Consider the following 27,098-nt stretch of genomic DNA (forward strand, 5'->3'; position numbering starts at 1 on the left):
GGAGCAGACTTGGAATCTGGCACAGATAGCTCTCCTTGAGCTGCAGATCCTGACACCACCAGAAAGAAACACACATTGCACGTAAGTTTTGGGTATTTGCTGAAAACAAACCAACCAACCTGCCTACCCTCCCTAAGCCCTGAGGAATTTTTATCATACCCTTCGAGGCAAATTAAACATGTTTGTGCTTAAACATAGAAAGATTTAATGAACAATGGATTGGACAGTCCTACCTCCATAAGCAGCTCTACAAGGAGTCTGCAAAGATGCAACATGAAACAATTCCTTACATACACTTGCACCAGCAACAATCATGTGAGCATCAGCATGGGGCACCTTAGCCCAGTGTTCAGTTCATCCCCCAGCCTCAGCTCTGTTTATCAAAAGTGGCCCCTGAGCACTCACATTCCAGGATGGATTGCTACAAGACAACGCTGTGACATTTCTTCTCTCTTTACCAAGGGAAACCTCACTCCCTTACATGGAGTCCTTCTGTCTCTGGCATTCCTGCTTCCAGCAAGTTTAAACCATTCTGCAGTTGGGCCTTCTTGCCCTCCATGCCAGATCATTCCTTGGTCACAAATTACTGTTGCTGAGCACTTACAATTTGAACTTTCCCTTCACTAACTACATTGTCAGATTTGTGTTCCCAGCTCACTGTTGCCCACCAGGTCTTATGTCTCCCTTCTCATTCTCAAAACCAGCCTTTTTTCCATTTCCCATTATCAGTTTTTTCCCCCCCCGTCAGATCTTCTTTACCTCTTTAAGTCTAATTAGAATTCTTAGCTTTACCTACTCCTTCCCCTAACTTGATTCAGTTTTTGTCCTCTGTGCATTTCTTACTAGAAAGTTTCCACAACAGTACAAAAGACACAGATTTATCCTCCATAGTAACATCCAGTTTTTTCATCTTATCAGCTGAGAGGAACTAGCAAAAACATGAGAGAAGAATTACAGATTCAGCCTTATTTCATCCATAACTCCTTCTTTTAGTGCTGTGCAGATAAAAACCTGCTGAATTGCTCTGTGAGGCTGCTTTCCTGCAAGTGCGGTTTGTTGAGACTGAGGAGGTCCAAAATGTGGATATTTGATAAATAATCAAACCCAAAGTTTACCACAATTAACTGAGCATTTTTGTTTTGTTCTGGTTTTAAGTTCAATTACTGAAAATGGCTAACCTACTTTATCTGAAGTTTCCCAAAGTGCAGAGTGAGAAAACATGTCATGCAAAATTTCAGGCCAAACAGTCTAAATTGGAAGCAACAAAAAAGACAGTCTTAAAGTGAAAGAGGTTGAGCAACCAGAACAAGCAGTACTGAAGAAGACTGCATGTAGTGCATACTTATATACTATTACAATAATATTATTTGGAAATTGTGTTATCTTGGCAACTCATTTACCTTGAATTCTTCAACAATAATACTCAAGGCTTCATGTCCAGCTTTTCTCATGTCTTCTAACTCCTGCTTATGCTTTTCCTGTACAAAAACATGGAAAGATTATATACAACATAGGCACCTGACATAACAATTTTAATTAGGAGAGTAAGACCAATTATTTTCCTCATTTTTGGTATCTTTCATGAAGAAATGCACACATCTTGGCTCTTTAGATATTATATATATGCTCAATTCAAGTTGGTTCTAGTATTAAACTTATTTTTATTTCTTAATTTTACTTTATTAGTCCCCAGATAATTCTAAATGGTTCTCCAACTTTTTTTAATATTTTCTTTGTTACTCTGATTTTTCTGGTTTCTTGGTATACCTGTGGATGGCAGGACTTCCAAATCACTCTCCTAGTAAATGTTATTTACTGCCTATATTAATAAAAATGTTGAAATAGACCAGTAACAGATTCAGCTTCCTCAGAAGAACACACCCTTCTACTTATTACATAGCTCCTTTTTTATCTTTTTTTATTCTTAAGGTTACCAAGAAAGTGTTTTTGCATAAGACATCCTGAATATGTTTTTCAAATAAAGCTCTACTCTTTATTTTTTATTTTATTCACAGTATTATGTAAAAATAACATGGACAGGCACATTCTAATATTTTTGCCTTTACATAAAAATGCTCACCTATAGTTTGCTATCTGAGTCTGTAATGTGAACACCTCATTAGATTCACATCAGCATTTCATGCTTATCAATGAGCAGCACCACTTTTTCAAATCACCAGTTAGTAATAAGATGAAAAACTTTCCCTCCTCCCTCATTCTTTGCTTCAGGGATCTGTTCTTAAATCAGCTAGTACAGCAGGTCATAGGTGCTTTAAATCACCTTGGAAAACGTGCAGAAAACAGAAAGACATTCATCACAAATATTACCTTGCAGTGATTACGGGGCAAAACTATACACAACTTACAGTACATATTTATTGCTTTTTTTGATGGAATTCAAGTGGAAATTAATTAATACAATTCTACATTTTCTAAAATCTGTATGTTACAAACAAGCAAAAACTAGTGTCTAACAAAGTATGTTCAATTTTATTATGAAAGGCCATATAACACTATTAAAAATAATCAGCTTGTAACTCTATATTTGATTAGAGGTTTCTGCTTTGTCATTCAGTTCCTTTCTCCTGAAAGGGTCATCTCAGCAAAAAGTTTGAAATTATAGCTATACAAACTTCTTATCATTGGCCCACATATAATGAGACATTCAGATTCTCTTGAATAGAACTGTGTTTTGTTGTGAAGTCCTGCAAGAACAATTGATATGAAGCAGAAGAATTGAAGACAGAAATATTTTGACATGTAAATAAACTACTACATCAGATAACAATGCACAACATCTGGGTACATCAGTTTAATCACATTGTGATGCATAGGTACCATTGACACCACAAACTAGTTAAACTCAGATGTTATATATGTAAAAAAAAAAAGTGCTAGAAATATTTTTACAGTACAAAACTACAGAATTGGTATAAGGAGGAAAAATGTGATCCAGTGCTTAATTCCAAAACTTCACAAATCATTAATATGTTTCCTGTGAAAAGTGAACGGGGCGGGGGGGAATGAGAAAAATGTAATTACTATAGTAGCATATCCTGGACTCACAAATATGAAAAAAGAATTATATAGAAAGAGGAAGTTAATGGTCACTAATTATTCTAGCTAGAAAAAAAGCAAAGCAACAAAACCAAAACTGAAGAGAAAGCATTCCATGTTGAGAAAAGCCTTTAAATGAGAAGAGCTGAAACAGTAAGATTTCCATCTAAGATCTGTCAGAACTACCTTGAACGCAACGATGAGACATAGTGGATCAACTGTGTTGATCGAGGAAGTAACATATTTCATTCTGGTAAAAGTACAGTGCCTCTCACTAGCATTACCACGCAAATCAAGACACAAAGCAAAAAATACAGTTTGTCCTCTTACAATAAATCTCTCAAGTTTTTCAGCATTAGTGAGTTGTTCAAAGTCACTGTACTAAATGCAAACTGGTAACACAAGTTGAAGCATCAACACCAAGGTATAACTACCAACATGAAGATTCCATCCAACATATTTTAGAGTACTTACTTTCTTAAACTATTTCCTAAAGTAAAGGAAAAGAGTCATCAGTAAAGAACTAATAGCAAGGTATCAGTTTTGCTTGTGTCAGGTCTAGCAATCAATTTCTACAACAGAGGCAGAAGAGAGAATGAAAGGCCTTTATTACAAGCACACAGACGAAAAGTTTAAGGTCACTTTGCAATGCTCCTTCCAAGTAAGGGCTTCATCCAGTCTGATGAACACTACACTGCCTTTTTTTCTGTGTCTATTTGCAAGATTTTTCAGCTAAGACAGCAGGCCTGTAAGTTTATTTCTTTTAACTTGTAAGGGTGCATTTCAATTCTTTTGATGATGGCTAGCCTTTTCTTCTGGAAGTCTGTAAAATACTGTTTCAAAATCTTATAGATACATCACTCAAAGGAGTGTGTGCTTGGTGCTCGTAATATCCGATAAAGAGAAGACACAAAGTCAAAGTAACACATTTTGGAAGCGTATGCATTGATTTACTGTCTAACAATGAAGATACATCAAAGTTCCTGAGTTTCATGATTTGGCTATGAACACAACAGAAATGTTCCAAGAACAGCAGCATACTCATTTGGTGAACAATGGTCATGTCAGTTCTTCACAAATCCTCGATAAAATATGCACTTTCCATAGGAAAATGAGTTTAATGAAGTGACTTAACTACTCTTAGAATTATTACTCTGCTTGTAAGAAAGAAAAGGGAAGCTCTATGAGAAGTTCTGAATGGTGTAGACCTGAAATTAAAATGTAATCTTCAGATTTCCTATCAAAGAGAGAAGAATTTTGTGTTTTCTGGCTCTTGTAGAATTCTCCTGCATGGTTTGCATGACTTGAGAGAGGTTTTTAAAAAACGTTGTTATTCCCTTCCTTTACTTAATAAATGATTTTAAGAAAGGAATCAAACATGAGTTGAAAAATTTGAAATTTAAGTAAAATCATCTTCAGAGGACTTTCACCCCCTCCTCTTGTGCCTTGTGATGGACAGAATCTCACATCAGAACACTCACAGTAATTAAACGTAAACTTGGAAGACAGAGGGGTTTATTTTATTTTGTGGTCAAAATCTTGATGATCATTCCAGAGAACATGAGGCATTCTGTATGGACACAGTATGAAAGTAACAGGCATTTCATTGCTCAATGGTTATCAATGTTTCAATTTTTTCCATTTAGTGACTCTTATATGAGGAAACATGTCATTGCAAACAATTTATGCATAAGAATACATGCTTTAATGCTACCAAATGTATGTGCCTTCAGAAATAAGTCAAATAAAACTTTAACGATAAGGATGAGAAAATGGGATAGAACTTTGAAAGTTTTCTTACAATCTAAAATCCAAGTGACTCCAGACTCTTCTTTTGTTAGGCCCCTGTCAATCAAACCACTGCAGAGGCAGACGGATCAAAATGCCTGGTGAGCTTCTGAGAGGTGCAGTTCCCAAGGACACCGCTGGGCAGAGAAGCCTTCTGACATGGCTGTGACAGCAGGCAAGGTTACTGACCACCCACCATCCAGTTGCTTGTCACTGCCTGCCAACTGCGTTAGCTCTTTTTAGATCTTTTAGCTGAATTGCTTCCTAAATCATTTCAGTCCAAGTGAACCATTATTAGCATAACAGTTTAAACAGGTTTCTTTGCTGACATCTGACATTTTGACAGAAATGCAGGGCATGTGTTTGCGCATACTGGGAAGTGTAAGGGTAACACCTCTCAGAGTACTATGTAAGATCCGCGATAAGACTATTTGTGAGATCTGAAGGGGGAAGAAGAGAAGGTAAAGACCTCAAACTTATTTTATTTCATTATATTTACTTACCTTTAAGTTGATACATTTTTCTGCTAACTTTTTAAGTGGCAGACTGTCTTGAATTGTTGGGGAAAAATGCATGCCACCCACAGACTCTGCACAGATTCCCTACTAACCTTCCACTCTGGCATGCCTACACGTCACACGTTGTAACAGCAATAAGTGAAAGCATATACAAGAAGGGAAGAAAGAGGCACTTGCTGTCTCACTTCCTTCTCATCTAATTCAAAGCAAATGCAATTATTCTCATTATCAAAAGTGGATGCTCAGAAAAATTTTGTGTCAGTGCTCCTAACACGTATCAAAAACAGCATCAAAAAGAGACTTGATACTGCAAATTAGGGCCACCAAACACAGCCACCTGAAAAGGAAGCAAATGGCTGCATATCAAAATATCTTTTGATAATAATCAGCCCACAACAGTAAACACCATAATAATTTCACAATCCCAGTTCTACAGCGGGCATACCTAACTCCAAAAAAAACCCCAAAGTTTTTTAAAATAACTGAAGAAATTAATTTATATCATGCCTCTTGAATTTATGACATTTTCTCCACAGGTATTTTTTTTCCCCACTGATTTTTCTCTTGTGATCAAAGCAAAGGAAACTTAATTTAATTCTTCCTCTTTTTTTATTAGGTTATCAATAATCACAATTTATAACATTAAAAAAAGTTCAGACCAGTAATACACAGATAAAGCAAAAGCCAGTACTGCAAAGAAGCACTATGAGATCACATTTATATGTGGGGGAAAAAAAATGATAGAAGAAATAAAATCAGTTCAGGAAGAGATCCCAAATTTTTGCCCACTTTCACAAATAATCAAATATGCTCCATAAAATAAAATCCTGTATTTTGGGGTCAACTGATATTATGTGCTTTTTACATTTTACATTACTTATTCATAAACCTTGTTTAAAAAAGAGTCAGGAAAAACATGCCAATAAAATGGTAAGTTAACACAAAGCACCCACGTTTTAACTCTACAAATGTTTCTGTAACACCTGTTAAGAGTCTTATATTACTATATATAACATGCAAGCCAGTTATTTGAGTTGATGACTGCCTATCTTCTGTAAGGCTGTGGTATCTTCAGAATTAGCTGCAAGTCCGAGCCAACATCTTAGAAAGTGATGTACTCTCTTCCCTCCTAATATCTGTACTAATGCAAAAAGGCAAACTGTAGTTCCCTGCAGGCAACTAAATTAGAAGACAAATTTCAAATCCATCTTACACAGTTTTGCCGTATGCAATTACATCATTAAGACTCTTCATATTGGACTCAATTCCTCCATTACATCAAGATTTTCCTCTACACAAAAATTATCAGCTCTTTTTTTCTTTCAAAGCATCATTTAAAAAAATAATAAATAACATTTAGTATCATAATGATTCTGTTAAGAAAGTGGTAACTTCTCATTTGAAGATGTAAATTTCCTCCAATTCACCCAAGTATAGAGAAAAAGTAATATTACTAAATACAACAGAACTAAATCACTGAAAAATTGAGTTAAACATGATGAGAATCAGTTCATAATGACTAATTAATATACACACTAGAGTGTGCTATTGTATATAAAATACAGATTGGTCACTATTTCTGTTCATGCGAAATAAGAATGTGAGCTCTCCAGAACTAAGACACAGGAGTGCCTCCAGGTCTTATACCAAAGCAAGTACTTTCACTTGGTCATATCACCAACATTCTAGTGAAAGATACAGCTGAGAACCTAAAGATAAGGATAAACATTTTTATATGAAGGAAAGAAAGATTTCAGATTTCCCTATATAACAAAAAACCCATGCAGTATGCGGAACCTTAAGCCCACCACAGGAACCAAAAACATACTATCGTTTATTTTATACAAGTAAATATCATTCCTACCTGGAGTATAGAACAATAGAAGACTTTGAAGTGAATAATGAAGTGAGGTAGCAAACAAATTTTCATGAGCAATTTCCTAATATAGTGGTGAGGACATTTCCTGCTGAGTTAGAACTGAGCTGAGCCAGAACTGAGTGAGTGTGAACGGACCAGTCTGCTGGGAGACATTATGACTGATTAAATGTGAAAAACTATGTAAAGGAAATAGTATGGAAGAGCCTGTACATGCCCAAAACTGAAGCATAATTATAGTTCCCATACCACATGTAACTAAACTCTTCAAGTATTTGCAGCGTATAACATGCATCTCTACCCCGTCACATTTAAGTGTGGTGGGTTGATCCTGGCTGGATGACAGGTGTCCACCAAAGCTGCTCTATCACTCCCCTCTCCTCAACTGGACAGGGGAGAGAAAATATAACAAAAGGCTTGTGGGTCAAGATAAGGACAGTTTAATAAAGCAAAAGCAAAGGCAAAGGCAAAGGTCACACGCGAAAGCAGAGGAAAACAAAAGATTTTATTCTCTACTTCCCATCAGCAGGTGATGTCCAGCCACTTCCCTGGAAGCAGGGCTTCAGTACATGGACCGGTGGCTCTGGAAGACAAACATAAATAACGAATGCCCCCTCTTCCTCCTCCTTTCTCCTAGCTTTTATTACTGAGCAGACGTCATATGGTATGGAATACCCCTTTGGTCAGTTTTGGTCAGCTGTTCTAGCTATGTCCCCTCCCAAGATCTTGCCCACCCCCAGCCTACTGGTGAGGCAGGGGAATGTTGGAGAGACAGCCTTGATGCTGTGCGAGCACTGCTAAGCAGTAGCCAAAACACTGGTGTGTTATCAACACCCTTCTAGCTACCAATACAGAGCACAGCACTATGAGGGCTGGTATGGGGAAAATTAACTTCATCTCAGCCAGACCCAATACAAAGACATTAATATTGTGTGAAGAACAACTACAGTTTGTATCTGCAGATTTATTCTACAGGATGTATATACAGAGACTTTCCACTGAGGAGGACGTTTAACAAGAAAAACAAGAGCTAACGCACACATAGAGCAATCTGTTAATTAATATTAAGTGTTCTTAGTAGTAATATACATTTTGCTAGCAAAACTGTATGATATGGTAAATAGCACAGTACATTTGGCTCAGGAAGCCTTCTCTGACTGCCTTCAGATTTCTAAAACATTATATAGATAGTTACTTCTTTGGGATAGGGCTACAACTGTGCCAGGGCATCTTATACCACTGATGCTTTCCTACTTCCCCACATAATCTAAATGATGTGAAATAATAGCAAGAGAAAGCAAAGAAGAAAGAGCAAACAGGAGAGCAATCCTAGGGAAGCTGACAAAAGAGAATGCTTCCATTAAACACCACAGTAAGCATGAAAGGAATTCTTATCTTCATTAGGACATGCTCATGTCTTATCTCAAGAGCATCAGTCTTCAGATTAAATTAAATTCCACCATTGTTCATAAAGAACAAAATATTAACTGGGAAAGGGTTGCCAGCTGTCATCAATAGCTACTGATACTGAAGCCAGTTATAATGCCCAACACAATTTTATATACTACATATATTTAAAATGTAGTAGTATTTATGTATTACTCTACTATAGTATACTATATTACTATATATAAACATGTATGAAAAAATATACAAGGAGAGTTTTCCTTCTTTCTCTAGGTAGGAAACTGACCTGCAGACTGCAAAGGGACAAAAAAAGACTGCAGAAGATTAGGTTAACCCAACGAGTAGGAAGTCAAGCAAAACTGCCAGGAGGCCTGCGTGGATGAACAAGGAGCTCCTGGCAAAACTCAAAATCAAAACAGGAAGTATACACAGGTTGGAAGCAAGGACATGTAACCTGGCAGGAATACAGTGACATTGTCCGAGCATGCAGGGATGAGGTAAGGAAAGCCAAAGCCCAGCTGGAATTGAATCTGGCAAGGGACGTCAAAGACAACAAGAAGGGCTTCTATAAGTAGAAAAGACAAAAGGAAGGCTAAGGAAAATGTGGGCCCACTGCTGAAGGAGATGGTGGACCTGGTCACAGAGGACACAGAAAACGCTGAGGTACTGAATGCCTTTACTAGCAAGACCAGCCTTCAGGAATCCCAGAGACCAGCTGAAAGTCTGGAGCAAGGACGACTTACCCTTAGCGGAAGAGGATCATGTCAGGAAATACTTAAGCAAACTGGACATAATTAAGTCCATGAGGCCTGATGGGATGCACCCACAAGTGCTGAGGGAGCTGGCTGATGTCATTGTGAGGCCCTCTCAACACTCTTAGACTGATCATGGCGATTGGGAGAAGTGTCTGAGGACTGGAGGTAAGAAAATGTCACTCCTGTCTTCAAAAAGGGCAGGAAGAAAGACCCAAGGAACTACAGGCTGGTCAGCCTCACCTCAATACCTGGGAAGGTGATGGAGCAGCTAATCCCGGAAACCATCTCCAGGCACAGGAAGGACAAGAAAGTCACCAGGAGTAGTCAGCATGGCTTCACCAAGGGGAAGTCATGCTTGACCAACTTAATCACCTTCTACAGTGAAATGACTGGCTTGGTAGACGAGGGGAAAGCAGTGGATATTGTCTACCTAAACTCCAGTAAGGTCTGTGACACTGTCTCCTGTAAGATTCTCATAGAGAAGCTGTTGAAGTGTGGGCTGGAAAAGCAGAAAGTGAGGTGGATTGAAAACTGGCTGAACCACCAGGCACAGAGGGTGGCAATCAGTGGCATGAAGTCTATAGCTGGAGGCCAGAAACTAGTGGTGTACCCCAGAGGCAAATGTTGGGTCTGATCTTGTTTAATACCTTCATTAATGATCTGGATGATGGGGCAGAGTGTACCCTCAGCAAGTTTGCAGATGACACCAAACTGGAAGGAATGGCTGATATGCCAGACAGTCAAGCTGCCATCCAGAGGGACTTGGCAGTTGGAGAAACAGCCTGGCAGGAACCTTGTGAAATTCAACAACGGGAAGTGCAAAGTTCTGTACCTGGGAAGGAACGACTCCATGCACCAGTATATGCTAAGGTCCACCCATTTGGAAAGCAGCTTTGCAGAAAAGGACCTGAGGGGTCCCAGTGGACAAGAAGCTGAACGTGAGCCAGCAATGTGCCTTCGCCACAAAGAAGGCCAACGGTATCCTGGGCGGCATTAGGCAAAGTATTGCCCCCAGGTTGAGGGAGGTGATCCTTCCCCTCTACTCAGCACTGGTGAGGCCATACCTGGAGTACTGTGTCAAGCTCTGGGGCTCCCAGTACAAAAAACACATGGACATACCGGAGAGAGTCCAACAAAGGGTCACAAGGATGATGATGGGACTGGAGTATCTTTTACATGAGGAGAGACTGAGAGAGCTGGGACTGTTTAGCCTGGAGAAGGGAAGGCTCAGGGGAATCTTATCAATGTATATAAATACCTGAAGGGAGGGTCCAAAAAGGACAGAGCCAGGCTTTCTTCAGTGGTCCAGATGACAGGACAAGAGGCAATGGGCACAAACTGAAACACAGGAGGCTCCGTCTGAACACCAGGAAATACTTTTTTACAGTGAGGGTGATCAAGCACTGGCATAGGTTGCCCAGAGAGGTGGTGGAGTCTCCCTTCTTGGAGATACTCAAAAGCTGTCTGGACACAGTCCTGGGCAACTGGCTCTAGGTAGCCCTGCTTGAGCATGGGCGTTGGAGTAGATGACCTCCAGAGGTCCCTTCCAACCTCAACCATTCTGTGAACTGCAATCATATTTATGAAGCCCTAATCTACTAGGTATTAACCACGAGGCTACTTGTTTTTCCTCAAAACTTCCACAGAGAGTACTAAAAAGAATTTGCTATTGTAATACAAAGCAAACAGCAGTGGAGTGCTGCATATTTATGGATGTATCACAGGTGAACTCTTCCAACGGACCCATTGCCTACAGTTCACTACAGCAGATATGCTGTTTTCCAATATTTATTCTGAACACAACCTTTTATTCCTAGTTTCAAACATGAAACTTCAAACCTCACAGTGAATAGTAATCAAAACCACCATTTATATTAACAAAACTATAATTGAACTAAAGATACCTTCTGCGCCAAAAATTGGTAACATTTCTATCTGCAGCTTTGTTAACCTTTGAGAAGTAATCAACATATGTTTTAGAAATATAACTAATTGAAATAATGCATATTGAATTTTCATAGAGTTGTACTATTCATAACACATAATGATGTTCATAGCACATTCCTAGAGGATAGCTTTAGTCTTTTCATGGATGTTTAAAAACCCAAGACGACTACAAAGAAACTTGACACTCAGTCCAATAGCTTCAAAAGCATGCAGGCAGAAATTCCACTTAAGCATGAATAAAAACTTTCTATGATTTAATTCTAGAAGATATAAAATAACAACTCATGGCATCATTGTATGTAAAGACTCTAAGATTAACATACCTTTGAAATTTTTCCAATGTAATAAAAGAACAAATTATTGTCTTCCTTCCTTGTTTTTGCAGTATAGAAAATAAGTTAAAGTATAATGTAAACAATCCTATTTACTACAAAATCAACAGAAAAAGAAGTTACATCTTTATATTTGAATCTCCATTTCATTTTCAGTATCTGAACCATTTTCTTTGGCTGCCTCTTGATACAAAGCTCAGGAAGCAAACAATGGTGATGTACTTACCTCTTCTTCCAATCTTAACTCCTTTTTCGATTTGTAAATACATTTTGGAACACTAAAAACATTCCAAAGTAGACATACTACCTGAAAACCAGCTGATCAACAGCTATTTTCCCATCAAAGTACAAGCAAAGAAGCTCCAACACAAAGTGGTTGCCTTATTTATTCAGAGCTACAAATGCTTTTTCTTTGTTTGTTTCCTGAAGACAATGGATGAAGGGTATGATGTGCGAGTTGAACAAAAATGACAGAACTTGCAGGACAACCAGAGACAAGTAATCATCTTTTCATCAAGCTGTTGTATTTGGTCCATTAGAAAGGTGACAAGAATTTAGATCAGAAGACAAAATGAACAACAGTTTGGGAAACTGAGCATCAAATCAAAGGAGTTTGGGATAATACAAGTGCCAAGAAAAACAGGTACTGAAGAAGACGACAGCAAAGCCTTATATAGACTTGCTTAGCTGAAGATCTGCAAGACAAGCTTCTCTTGACCTTGTTGTTCAAAAGAGGTTTATGAAATAAAATTGAACACTTGTCAGTTAGACCATATCCCCCAACCCAGAATGCCAACTGCGTCTGCAACTTACCCTACCATTTTCCTTGCATCCAGAGAACGGCTATCAAATTGTAAACTTCTAGATCAAGTTGTTGGTTATTTGTTTTACATACCTGACAAATTCATAAATAATCTAAGCGGGGGGGGGGGGGGAACCAGTCCAAAGAGACACAAGTTACACCTTCACCAGAGACAACAAAAAAGTAAATGAAGAAAGCAAAACTAACTTCTCCCTTATTTTAAGATACAATAGTACTACTATGGTTTCTGAAGGAAAGGGTTTGTTGCCTAACCTCAGAAAAATTCCAAGTAGAAGGAAGCATCTCCCACAGTCCAGAAAAAGGTACCCAAATCACAGATACACAGATTTTATAAGAAGTCCTTCTCACTTCTTGTACTGTATCTTAGGGAACTAGTCATGCAGTTCCACATTCTGAATGACTATATTTTGCGTACTGTAAAACCTCACACAGAACACAGATACATTGCATAGTATGAGCTCCTATTCTAATAAGGCAGATATATTTAAAAACACCAAAAATGTTATATTCCATGCAACAGTGATTTCAGTTTACAGTAACTGATATTCTGAATAGGTTAACATTTCAAATACTGCACTAATCAGATTTTTGGTTCAGGCATTCCTGGCCCCGCCCTTAACTGCTAATGTCTTTTTGCTGGCAATGAGGTAGGCCAGATTGGAGTAAAATATTCCAAATAATTCAGCCTGGGGAGTATCCCCTGGATTTGAGTTATGACTTTAGTGACTGGGAGTGGGCTATTTATTTTTCTCAGTTTATGACCAAGGTATTAAATCACAAAATCACACAATCATTCAGGTTGGAAGGGACCTCTGGAGGTCATCTAGTTGAACCCCCTGCTGAAAGCAAGATCAATACTGAATTCAGAGCAGATTGTTCAGATTCTTGTCCAGTCAGACCTTGAAAACCTCTGGGGATGGAGATTTCACAATCTCGCTGGCTAAAACATCCCAATGTGTATCTTCATCACAAAAATATTTTTTTCCTTATATCAAGTTGCCACTTCCCTTGTTTCAATTTATCACCATTTCCACCCATCCTCCTGCTATGCATCTCTACAGAGCCTGTGTGGCTCCATTTTTCTGACAACCTTGTAGGTATTGGACATCTGCTTAGGGTTCCCCTAAGCCTTCTCTTCTCCAGGTTGAGGTCAAGATATACGATGTCCACTGCATCCCTCTCATCCACAGTCTAGGTGTTTCATCACAGAAGGCAATCAGGTTGGTCAGGCATAATTTATCTTTTGATAAATTCATGTGGCTATTCCCAATCACCTTCTTCATGTGCCCAGAAATGGCTGCCAACAGCACTTGTGCCATGATTTTCCCAAGGACCAAAAGGCTGGCAAGCCTGGATCCATACATCATCCTTCTTGTCTTTTTCCAATAATCAGAGACTTTCCTCAGTCTCTGAGTTGATCCAGAACCCTCTCATAGTGACAGCCAGCTCTCTCATCACCTAACCAAACCAGTCTGCTCTCCTGAACTCTGTGGTCTGAAGCTTCTTGTTTTTATAAATGACGAACTCACCTCTTCTTCCTCCCTGCCTTTCTAATGAGCTGATATCCATCATCCATACTAGCGATCCAGCCACACAAAGTACTCCAACACATCGCAGTTATTTCAACAATGTCGTAGTTCAGACTCTGCACATGGAGCTCCAGCTCCTCCTGCTCGCTTCCCAGATTGTATGTATTTGCATATGCACATTTGACATGTGCCCCTGAAAATCAATTCAATTTTTGTGTTGCTTGATGAGTGGGAGTCTGGTTTTGGTTATTCCTTTCACCACCTCCCACCTCTGAGGTGACTGAACTCACATTTCTTAAAAATAAATAGATGTTAAACTCATACATGAGACAAGAAAGATAATCTTGCTTCCCTCCCTTGCAAGCAACACATAAGATGGACAAAAAGAGATAACAGTATTTAGTTCCTAAGTCTGTGTTTAAGAACTTTGGCTTGATTAGCAAAGATGATGACAATGTCTAGTTGCTTGTCATCAATGAAGTTCCAGTTGTACAGTATTTGCAACAAACAAACAAGAAACACACACCCCACACACACCCCCCCCGAAAAATCCCTCATACTTTGGAGCCTAGATACAGACCTAGACATCTAAAGAGCATTCCCATGTGAAAACTGTAACATGCATTTATTTATTTCTCTATTTTACTTACTGTGAAACACTGATGTCACTGAACTAAAAGCAAAACTACTTACTCCAGAGGAGAAAAGTTACATTTCTGGGGGTGGGGTAGGTGGAAAATCTAATAAATCTATTAAAAGGATGATATATTTAATCTATTCTCTTCCTCTAAGCAAAGAAGTCTCTTAAATAAAATTGTTGATTTTTCATAATTTAAGCTAGAACACATCAGATGTAGCATTCTGAAAAAGTCAGCAATGATTGATACCGCCTTAAGTTACTTATAGGTAACTAAAAGTTATTATAATGTTGGGGTTTAATTAGTTTTGTTTTGTTTTTAAATTTAATTGCAAATTGAAAAACACATAGACCTGCTAGATTTTAAAAATTACAGATCATTAGGCTATGTCATCTAATCCATTTTTTAAAAATGTTACTACTGTAGAAATTGACCACAAAAGGCAAATAGATTCATATAGATAAATATTCAAAATTTTAAATCTATAGTGAAAACAAAAAAAATAGACATATACCCATGCTTTTCAAAAGATACTCTAAGAGGAATAAAATGTAAGATTCTTGACAGCAATGTGGCTGTTTTATTTATGTTACACACTCCACTTAATTCTCAATCTTGATGATATCAACACTTAAAAAAAGAAACTGTGAGAAATATTCTTTGAGAAACAGTACCATTTCTTTTTTAACAGGAGTCAGTCTTCTTGAAAGCAAAATAGCAGAGCATTAATTGAAGGATGAAACATGAAATTGGGGACAATGTTACAAAAAAATATTTAAGTCAAATCTGGCCTTCAGCTGAAACCTTTATTTACTTCAGTTGAAGCTGTACATGGATATGCAAAGAACATTCCCACTATAGAAAGTCTTCAACAAGGAAATAACTGAGGGGGGGGCGGGGGGGGGAGAAACCTGCCTAACAACTTCTCTCCTGCCCAAACAAGGAACAGAGATAAAGTGACATGAACACAATTAACATGGATAAAATTTAATTTTTGTCGTCTTAGAGTCTTTCCATTTCCCATTGTCTCAGTTTGAGAACTGCACTCCCATCCAAGACTTGCACATACATACCTTTGAGGCAGTGATTGACTTTTCCATTACTGTATCTAACACTCATTGACTCTCTAGATCTTTTTCACTTTGCCATTATATTGTGTCTAGAATACACTCTTCCCCCCCTCACTCTCTCCTTCCATCCAAGGATGGTAAAACCATGGTTCTCATCTCTGAAATTTTTTTCTTTGGACAACAGTAAGTCTCTCCACAGCTCCCTTCTTTAATCTATTCAATATGCTGCAGTTAAAAACAAACAAAAAAAACCCACAGGAAAAAAAAAAAAAGAAAGAACAGAGATCACACTTTTCCCCCACAAAATCAAGAGTAGGACAAAATAACAACAGCAAGAATCCTCCTGTTGCTGAAAAAGTGAGAGGGAGAAGCAAAGGGATTCTAATTTGGACACAAATATCACTTCCTCTAACTCTACAAACTAAGACCATACATATGCCACCCCTTTTGAGAGTCCCTTGGTTCCTTTCTACAAGCCGTCTAGCAGTGATGCAGAAACAAGCTCATGCTTTCTTTGTTGTATAAGACAAATTAAAAAGTAAATAGATTTTAAAACACTGTAGAGCATTAGGACTGAATTTGACGGAAAGCTTTAGCTGTATTTTAATTCTGTCTGAAAATTCTTAGTATTTTACACTATATCAGAGCTCCCAGAAATTGGCTAATTCAGATGAGAAAAATCATGATTAAGACAGGTTTGTGTTCTGAGCAGCTCCCTCTTCAGAGGGGCACAAACTTTGCTTACAGTAAGGCTCTTGGCTAAAAGTCTTTTCAAAAAGTGAAAGCAAATCCTGCTGGAGTATAGCCTTCCTCAACTGGATGCATGCAGATTTATTAAGCATATGTAAAGGTATTTAAAAGACTGGAGGCCACATTTAAAAACCTAAAGTAGTGCAGCAGAGATTAAAAATACAAAATATCAAAAAACAAATAAAAAATTGTTTCTTCCTTAAAAAAATACTATTGGGTTTCTATTGTGTAATGGAAGATTCATCAGCTATGGCAGTGATTGGTATATGATAAGATAATTTAATTGGTGGTGACAGAATAGGAATGTGTTGAAAGTTTATGAAATACTGTCATAGGAATTGCAACATGTCTCAAAGAGTTGCTATTTTTATTTAGTAAATATTCAATTCTCAAAAGAATGTGCAAGTAAAGACAGAACCTTGATGTAAGAAGGGGGGCAAGTGCCACGAGATCCTCATCCATGTGAGAACTATCTCATCAAAATATTATGCAAAATATTAGATATCTTCAGACTACTCCTGTAGTCTTTGTTACAGGATAGCTACAATATCCTCCTTCTCCCTGCATGTGAGATGTCCACTGCATTTTTGGCTGAATACCATAAAGCCCTAAATAAATTTCCTCAGTTAACACTGTCCCCATATTTTTAGTAAATAACAACAGTATAGGATATCTAAGACCTGCTTAATCTAGCTTAAAACAATAACACTGAATGTGGTAAAGTGATACATGGCTAAAATTAATCTTTATAAGCCATGGATCTAAGTCCCATTCACTGAAGCAACTTCTCGCCACTCCAACTGAATGCAGCTGCTTTCTGGCTGGTCATCGGGGAGTTCTGTGCAGGTAATGGAATTCCCAGGTGGCAGAGATATAATCACATTCCATACGAAACCCAGGAATTGTTCTCCTCTAGTGACCAAAATCACATTTATCTCTACTTACAAGGGGGAAATTCCCAAATTAAGCAGATCCAATGGAAGTGATAATAATAGTGAAAAATACCCCATAAACACTGGAAGACTCAAGAAGGAAGGAAGGAGAGTAAAATCTCCCTAGAAGCAGCTAATTTCATCATAATGTAGTACTGATTTTCTTGTGTTCAAGCCAACGTGTTTAGCACAACTCACTATTAAAAACGTCAGTGAAAATTGCAACTGCTACATAAAAAGAAGTATGAGATTAAATATTCCTTAACGGAAACAAGCATCAAGTGTTTTCTTACAAAAGTAATTACAAAAATTAAACTATCATAGAACTGTAATAATATCTTCTTAGTAGTTTTAAATAGTAGTTAATAAATAGTACAAAGAGTTGTTTCTGGGGTTTGGGTTTTTTTGGGGGGTGTGGGTTTTTTTTTTTTTTCTTAAAATATTTCACAAAACAGTGCCACAAAATCAGGCAACAAACTGAAACACTGCCTGAAATTATGGTTTAGTTCACAACAACGGAAATAGATATCTCCTTTTCTTCTTTATCACTAACAAGAAGGCTCTTCAATCATAAAAATGACTTTTCCAGTTATACAGTTTGAATATAAGGGAGGTGCAGAATATTTTTCATTATTTCTTGCTTATAAGCTCAAACTATGTTTTTCCTTCTTAGCTTCCCTGAAGTTACCTAGCCTTATTTGAAACTCTCTACCTAGCAGATGAATGGAAATTCACTTTCAATGACACACTCACTTCTTTCTATATACTTATCTCAAAACTCAGACTTTACCCTCAGCCCTTTGAAAACCTAGCACAGGAACTTGTATTGTTCTCCCTACATAAAAAGGAACTATACTAAGCGCAGAATTTCTAGCTGAAATTATTCTTAATATATAGAAAAATATTATAATACATGAAGAAATTCAAAATTGCTCTCAGGCCCTTATCACAGTATCTTGCGTTATTTTTTAAGCATTAATCAGACTTGCAGTTTCATATTTTAAGTTAAATTTCATTATGGTATTTATTTCTGGAAACTAATGTTGATCATCCTAAACAATTATTTGCTTGAGGATGCTTAAATTTGTATTGCATATCCAAACCCAAAATAGTCTGTCTAGCAATACATTTAAGTAATAGGTTTATTTTTAAGGAATTGCATAGGACTAGAAAAGTCTGTTTTATCTCAACATCCTTCAGGTTTAAGAACAGATGTTCTAGTTTTCATTAGTATCAGTTTTCTTTAAATGATAAAACTTCAGCCAAGAAAAGTAAAAAGTTCTCAGTAGTTTAAGTACATGATTATTTTAAATGTCACATGCTGTTCTGGACCTTTTAAGCCTTTAATGAGGAAAAAAATTATACAAGTCTCAGCAGCAAACTTTTTTTTTTTTTTTTTTTAAGAACAGTGAAGTAACTAAAAGTAATTAGTGTCACTATGGTTATCTATAAGCAGAATCAAAAATAATCAGTGTAAGAATATACACTAGAAAACTGCCTTGACCTTATAAACACGTATTTTTATTTGAAGAAAAAAAATTAAAAATGGAACAGCAATCTAGTTATGTTGGTATATAATTAGAGCTGATTTTTACTTTCCCTTATCTCCTCCATCTCCCAAACATTATTTTATCCTTTAAAATTTCTCATCATCAGATGGAAGTTTTAAAACCTTGATGATATAAAGTTGCTATACTTATATTCTATTGTGATCACTGCACTAATACTTTACCACTGTAACTGCTTTCCCAATATCAGGAGCTATATAAAAATGACCTGTTACAGTACCTTTGCAGTAGTTTACAACACTAGTTATTTGTTGAAATTAAGATGCTATGCATTTTGCCTACATATCACAATTTCGGCAGTTTACTCAAGTAAAAAGAGCCTAAATCTTAAAGGCTTTATTAATAAGGAAGTTTCCAAGTTAACAGAGAATGTATGAGTAAATTTAACTTTGACACGTAAGTCACAAGAGTTTTTCTTGGTTATGTATTAACCTCCAGTGTATGAATTAAATTAGAATACATTTATATAAATAAGGTTGTTTAATACTTGACAAATTATACATTTCAACTGACCAAACTGTTCCAACACCAAGTGTGTACTATATATAAATAAAATTTAATACAGATTGAAGTAGTAAATTTAAAGGTGTTTAAGTAATAGGTTAATTAGGCAATAAAATTTTCACTAATGTAGTAAGCTGTATTCTGCCACCATTCATAGTTTATTAATGAACTATGAACCAAATAAGATGATTTAGCAGTTAAAGGGCAATGAAGAGACAACTCTTCAAAATTGTTCCCAAAATATCATCCTAATATTTGCTATGCATCTTATTTGTCCCAAGTATATAAACATGAAATACAAAAATGCTGTTAAAAGTATTGACTAATTTTGACTAATATTGGCTAAGATTCAGTATTTTGATAGTGAGCAATGGTCAAGTACTCACAATAATTACACTGTCTCAGATGCCTTACATTGAACACAAACAGGACTCAAGTGGATCCAGAGACATGGAGTTGCTTTGGCATGGTTCCCCACATTTTTTAAGAAAGTGCATGCCAAGTAACAGATAATTGACCTAGAAGCATTGCCTGAACAGTACAATTATCCAAGTTCTACTCTACATGGATTTCTCAATTTTGAGTACATTTTGCACATTACCATTATCCCCCCAATAATCCAACAAGATACTATTTTTACAAAAGTTAGATCCAGTGAAAATCTTGATGAGACAAGCTCGGTGATAAAGAACTCCAATTCATCAGTGTTAAACATATTTGGACATTTCACAACCATCTCAATTAGAATTTCCATATTTAATAGAAAAAAGAAAAAGATGAATCATCCTGAACACACTCACTGTGAATGTACAAATGGAGATGTGCAGTAGCTGTGATGGACTTGTGACACACTGAACATAAATTAGTCAATGCATTCAAATAAATCTAGGATACGCTGGCATAAAACAGGTCAGGCCAATCAGAAAGCCATCAGTACAGGAATCTTGGTTCCAAAAAAACATTTTTACTTCCACATACTTACACACTAGAAAAATGAAAGTTGTCTAAGCACAATTTCTTGCATATCTTTAAAACCAGAGAGCCAAAGGAGGCACATAACTATAAAAGAATAAATGGTAGGCACACTATGACTGTAACTGAATACTACAGTACAAGGCAAGTTAGGCATTCAAAGCTGTTAAGTAACAGCACAATAGCTTAATAGAGGTATATTTTGAACACAGTATATTTTTAAAACAAAATTAGCATGCTTAGTTTTATATCCACTCTTCTAATTAATCATTCTAAAACAAGACAATAAAATAATTAATAAAAAAAGAATTTAAGTTTAAAAGGAAAGCATAAAGGCAAGGGAGCAGAATCTTTTCCTAACAGAAATAAAAAGTTATTCTTCCTCATACTGTGGAAAAATAATTTAGAGGAAAGACAACATCAAAACTGGGGGAAAAACAGGCCAAAAGATAAACAGCTCTGAAATTATTAATAAAATAGAGACTTTGAATAAAAATGAGTGTCTGAAAGAAGAGTACATACAGTAACATCAAAATTTTTTAAAAGGTGAATAAACAAACATGAGGTATCTGGCACACACTTGAAAAAGAGGTGGGCAAGGGATTGCTGCCATATCCATAAATACCTTTAACAGTTTAGCAAAAAGATACATTGTTATCTGTGGAAGTGCCTTTTCCAAAATCCCCAATTTTCAGTGTTTCACAATTTTAAAACCTGCTGTGACCTGTGAAATTTCCTGGAATCTCATTTATAAATTTCATTGTAGGTACAGTAGATAACAAAAAATAGGTGTGAAAAAAGTTATTAGCATTCTGTCTCCTCTACGTCTGCACCTAAAACCAACCTAAATACTTTCTTAGAAGATGGTATTTAACAGGATGTCATACATTAGTTTTGTAAGAAAACATACATTTTCTAGTACTCCAGCCACAAAAAGCACCTACCTCCAAGACCTGTTTCCAGTCTCCTGCAGAACACCTTTTCCAGAATCATAAACGCACTCTTCTGGAAGGAAAGATCAGGAAGGTGTGACAGGGTGTTGCCTTTTATGTGAGAGAGGAGTTGGAACGCACGGAGCTCTGTTTTGGGGTAGGTGATCAGTGAAGAACTTACGGGTCAGGATTAGCAGGCAGACCAGCATAGTGGACATTGCTGCATCTGCCTGTAATAAACCAGATGGTCTACAGGAAGATGACATAGATGAGTCCTTCTTCAGACAATAGGAAGAAGCCTCACATTCACAGGCACTGGTCCTCATGAGGGATGCTATCCACCCCAGTATTTGCTGGAGGGACAACACAGCAATCCAGGAGATTCATGGGGCACATTGATAACAACTTCCTAACACAGGTGACTGAGGAGCAATCTCTGAGGCACTCTGTTGGACCTGATACTTAAAAACATGGAAGGACTGTCTTGGGATGTGAAGATCAGTGGCAGCCTGCCTTGGCTGCAGCAACCATGAGATGGTGGAGTTCAGGGGAGGTGAAGGAGCAGGGCAAAAAGCAGGATCACAACACTGGACCTCAGGAGGGAAGACTTTGGTCTCTTTGAGGGTCTGCTTGGAAGAATCCCATGGGATACAACCCTAGAAAGAGGGCTCCAAGAGAGCTGGTTGCTATTCAAGGATTACCTCCTCCAAGGTCAAGAATGGTCCATTGTGACAAGCAGGAAATCAAGCAAAGCCAGCAGGAGACCTGCACGGATGAACAAGAAGCTCCTCACTAAACTCTGGCATAAAAAGGAAGTGTACAGGAGATGGAAGCAGGAACAGGTGACCCAGGAGGAACACAGAGCTGCTTTCCAAGTGTGTAGGGATGGGGTTAGGAAAACCAAAGCCCACTTGGTTTTGAATCTGGCTAGGGACGTGAAGGGCTACAAGAAAGGACTCCACAAGTGTGTCAACAGCTGAAGGAAGACTGGGGAAAACATGAACCCACTGCTGAGTGGGGCAGGGGCCCTGGTGACAAAGGACATGAAAAATGCCTTCTTTGCCTCAGTTTTTACTGGTAAGACTGGCCTTCAAGAATCCCACCCCCCTGAGACCCAAGGGAAAGTCTGAAGCAAGGAAGACTTAAACCCTCAGTGGAAGACGATCAGGTTAGGGAACATTAAAACAAAGTGGACTTATTTAAGTCCATGGTGCCTTAAGAGGATGCAGCCACAAGCACTGAGGGAGCTGGCTGATGTCATTGTGAGGCCACTCTCAATTATCTTTGAAAGACTGTGGTGATCAGGGGAGGTTCCCGAGGACTGGAAGAAAGCAAATGTCATGCCTGTCCTCAAGAAGGGCAGGAAAGAAGATCTGGGGAACTACAGGCCCATCAGCCTGACCTCAGTCCCCAGGAAGGTGATGGAGCAACCGATCCTGGAAACCATTTCCAGATACACTAAATACAAGAAGGTGTAGTCAGCATGGATTTATGAAGGGAAAATCATGCTTAACCAACCTGATAGCCTTCTATGATGAGAGTGGTGGATACTGTTTATCTCTACTTTAGCAAGGCTTTTGACACGGTCTCCCATAACATCCTTACAGACAAGCTCACAGAGTATGGGCTAGATAAGTGGACAGTGAGCTGGACTTCAAACTGGCTGAATGCCTGTGTCCAGAGGGTTATGATCAGTAGCAAAAAGCCCACCTGGTGACGAATGGTGTACCCCATGGGTCAATACTGGGGCCAATACTGTCTAACCTCTTCTTTAATGACCTGGATGATGGGGCAGATGCACCCTCAGCAAGTTTGCTGGGAGGAATTGGTGATACACCTGATCACCCTGCCATTCAGTGGGTCCTTGACAGGCTAGAGTTTAACAACGTGAAATGCTAAGTCCTGCACCTGGGCAGGAATAACCCCATGCACCAGTACACACTGAGGGTCAAGTGGCAGGAAAGCAGTTTTGCGGAGAAGAACCTGTGGGCAATGGTGGACAACTAGTCCACTAGTGTATTGACCACACTACTCAGCTTGGTGTCAACCGCAAACTTGCTGAGGGTGTACTCAATCCCACTATGTCATTAATGAAGATATTAAATAGTATTGGTCCTAGTACGGACCCTTGAGGAGCAACCACTTGTTACTAGTTTCCATTTGGACATTGAGCTGCTGACTGTAACTCTTTGGATACAGCCATCCAGCCAATTCTTTATGCATCTAATAGTCTATCCATCAAATACGTATCTCTCCAATTTAGAGGCAAGAATGTTGTGGGAAACTCTATCTCAAGAGGTCCCTTCCAACTGCAATGATTCTGTGAATGAAATAAATGTTTCAGATGGAAGTTTTCTACTTCATCACAATTATTTTTAGAACAGTCTTTTTCAAACTAAGAACTGATATATTGGGGAAGCAAAAAGCTCACTATAAAGCATCATAGCAAAAATATAATGTTGACATAACTGTCAAATACCATCAGATGTCTTCTGTGAGTCACTAACCTTTTGACTGATATTTATTAATTAAATAAAGTAGCACTGAGCTTTCATATGTGCTTCACTGCTAATGTTGAAATCAAAAGCAGCAGTTGCAGCTATACACCGGATACCATTTACTCCAGGCCAAGACTCTGAATCAACTGTAAGTCTGCAGTTTCCATTAAGAAATGCAAGACATTTTCAAATTTGAGAGATTTATGAAGATTCTCACGTGAATTAGTTAATCAATTCCCATTTAAAATCCCAGATAGATTGTATTAAAATTGCCTACATTATTTCTACCATCCATGTGTGGGAAAACTGAAATAGTCATTAAACCGGTTCAACACAGCTAGTGTGCAAACAGAAGCAGTTACGTTTAACCTACTTCAATAGTTCAGAAACAGAAATAGGAAAGACAGCAAAACAGTATGGTATTTTTGCTGTTTACACGATCCAGATATGTCAGTCATCCCTAAATCTCCAGAGCCAGCTCAAGAAGAGAAAATCTGTTTCACAACCTATGGTTGAGTTCATACTTTCAACCCTCCTTCCCCAATCTGAACTGAAGTTAAGGTGAAATTATTTAAAACCTAATTGAAACTGTAGCACAAAACTATGCTTTTTTTGCTATAAGCATTCTTATACACTATCACGTTTCAGTAAAAGAAAACAATAACTCTTCTCAAATTCATATGGAGATGTTGGGGGGACAAAATATCTCAGAAAAGCATAAATAATTTCTTCCTTTCAATTACCAAGTTCACAGATTTGTTGTAATAAACACACCAAGGTATACTTAGCTTGCAAACAGAAGTAAATCTGTCAGCCCCTGCTTCATCAGTTTCTCTGGAATGGAGATAACCTTTGCAGTAAAAATGATACAAAATTAATTTCAAAGGTGAACTGCAGTTTGAAGAAAGCGCATAATTACTCATGCCGTACTTTATTTGAGATTCAGTATAATGGCAACAGACAAATTCTTGGATGTTATCTTCCATCACTATCATCATTTTTTTTTCCCCTCAAGAGCTACCCCCCCAACAGAAAAATTGGTCTCTTTATCAAAACAGGATAAAGACATATCTGCATGGGGGTACGCTATATTTACTAGAGTATTAACACACAGGGAATACTTCCTCTAGAGAAAGTTATATCTTCCAATACAGGATACAAAATTTATTCATCATATGGCCAACTAGCATTAGGAAACATGACCATTTCACCCTGTCACTTCAACCACAAGTGCTTCCAAGAGCTTGTTTTGCTAGACATCCAACTGCAAGATTGCTTCTTGAAATTACTTTAGGAAATGAATGTTCATACAAGGCCAGAATTGCTTACATACATTAAAAGCATAATACAGGGGTCTTCCAGAACAGGAAGCCTTCTCTCTGGGATCATCTATGTTCATTCCAAATACGCAAGCTTTGACACCTTCCCATTGTCAACATGAACAGGCCTATTATTCAAAGAAGATATGCATTTCAGATTTCTCTCATGTGTTCTCAGGTTTCAGCCACTGAGACTCCTCACAACATGGACAGCTGATGGATCACATATTGTAGGTCTACCACTGCCTAGAAATGGACAGTGTTCCTGTATCAACAACAAAACAGAGGCTGGGGAAGTTAGAGACCCCAGTTCATTCTTCTCTCGAATGCTGGTAAGTACCCATATTAGAGGCAAAATTATACTCCCAATTTGTCAACACTGGATAAGAAAGGAAGAGGTGAAGGCAGACAGAAGGCACAGAAGGGCTGAGTTTATCCATTAGGTAAGTAAGGTCAGGAACAAGTGGAGAAATAGAAGCAGCAATAAAAACAGAGAAGGAGGAGGGGACAAATATCCAATGATGCAGGGAACTGGGAAGGAAGAGGTGCCTCAGGAAAGGCGCAAACCAGAAGAGTTACCCCTAACTCACAGTCACCTGTGCCCTATGCACACCAGCCATTCTGCATCCAGATCAGTGCCACATGGCATCACCATTATAGGACAAGGTCCCTTAGAAGAAGTACTAGCCCTTGGACAAGATCACATTGGGAGTAGTGAGGAGGGGTGCTACCTACGATTAACTTCCCACTCCTCAAACCCTATTAGTACCTTCTGTTCACTTTTAACTGCTGTCCTCCTCCCTTTCTTGGAACACCACTGAACTTTCAGCCCTCCAAACCACAGCTCTCCAAAGCTGCTCTACCCTTCTCAGGGACCAACATCCCTACTTACTTCTGGAACATCTTCTGTCATCATTGCAAAACTGAATTTTGCTATCTTCAAGACAAAATTAGTTACCTTGTTTCTTGTTCTTGGAATCGCAAAAATGTAATGTCAACTGTCCTCCAAGAGAAATTATTTTCATTATAGGAAGTTTAGCATGTAACCACTAGAGCTAGTATTTACTTATTCAGCCATTTATTTCATTAATATTGAGATTACTATGACATTGTTTGAATCTAAAATCAAAGATCTGAAGATACATTATGAAATATTATGATGCCTAATTCAATTCTGAAAGCAAGAAACTACATGTAGTGTGGTGGTGGGGCAACAGTTAGGACGCATCATTTTAAATACTAAAAGAAAGAGGAAAAAAAAAATCAAAAGGATCCATACACATAAAATCAGGCATCATCACATTAAGCCACATTATTTAACATTCCTTTTTCAACACCTTGTGAATACAAGCAAATTTTTTACATGTATTAAATGCAATTTTTGAGATTCATATTATGTTCAGTCCTAAATAAGTACATCAAAATCACTGTTTGTACAATTCTACTTAATTTAAAGGCAAAATTGTATGATGAATCTAGCATTAACATAAAATTTTAATTCTTATATACCTTACAAAATATATTGAAGTTTTGAAGCATCATCTCCAAAAACAAGAAGACAGACACAAGCAAGTATGCATTCTGTTTTATATGTGTGATATGGGTCTAATATACAAAAAAAACCAAAATTAACAAGCAATATTAATCAGAATAGAAATAAACTCATCCCTCAGAATAGATGGGAAGAAACTAGCCCAACATCTCACGTTTATCTTTTCCTGTCTTTACTTAACTGCACTTAGTCTTTTCCCCATAATTTGAAGCTTTATAATTTAATGTGACATTTGCACAGGTACTCAAATGAACAATTCCCCAAACATCAACAGTTACAGAAATAAATAAATGAAACAACATCTAATACCAGCAATGATTGTACTTAGTTT

General features: G+C 37.7%; 1 protein-coding gene across 5 annotated transcripts in view; it reads right to left on the bottom strand.

The window, feature by feature from the left end:
* Positions 1–27,098, bottom strand: part of CCDC91 (coiled-coil domain containing 91) — a 161,852-nt gene that overhangs the window by 82,679 nt on the left and 52,075 nt on the right. For all 5 annotated transcript variants that reach the window (XM_050915090.1, XM_050915087.1, XM_050915088.1 and 2 more), the window contains exon 7: positions 1,401–1,478. In XM_050915090.1, coding sequence (XP_050771047.1) covers positions 1,401–1,478 — 78 coding nt within the window. The remainder of the gene's footprint in view (positions 1–1,400; positions 1,479–27,098) is intronic.

Source organism: Gymnogyps californianus, chromosome 1 (assembly GCF_018139145.2).
Source record: "Gymnogyps californianus isolate 813 chromosome 1, ASM1813914v2, whole genome shotgun sequence".
Taxonomy (NCBI): Eukaryota; Metazoa; Chordata; class Aves; order Accipitriformes; family Cathartidae; genus Gymnogyps; species Gymnogyps californianus.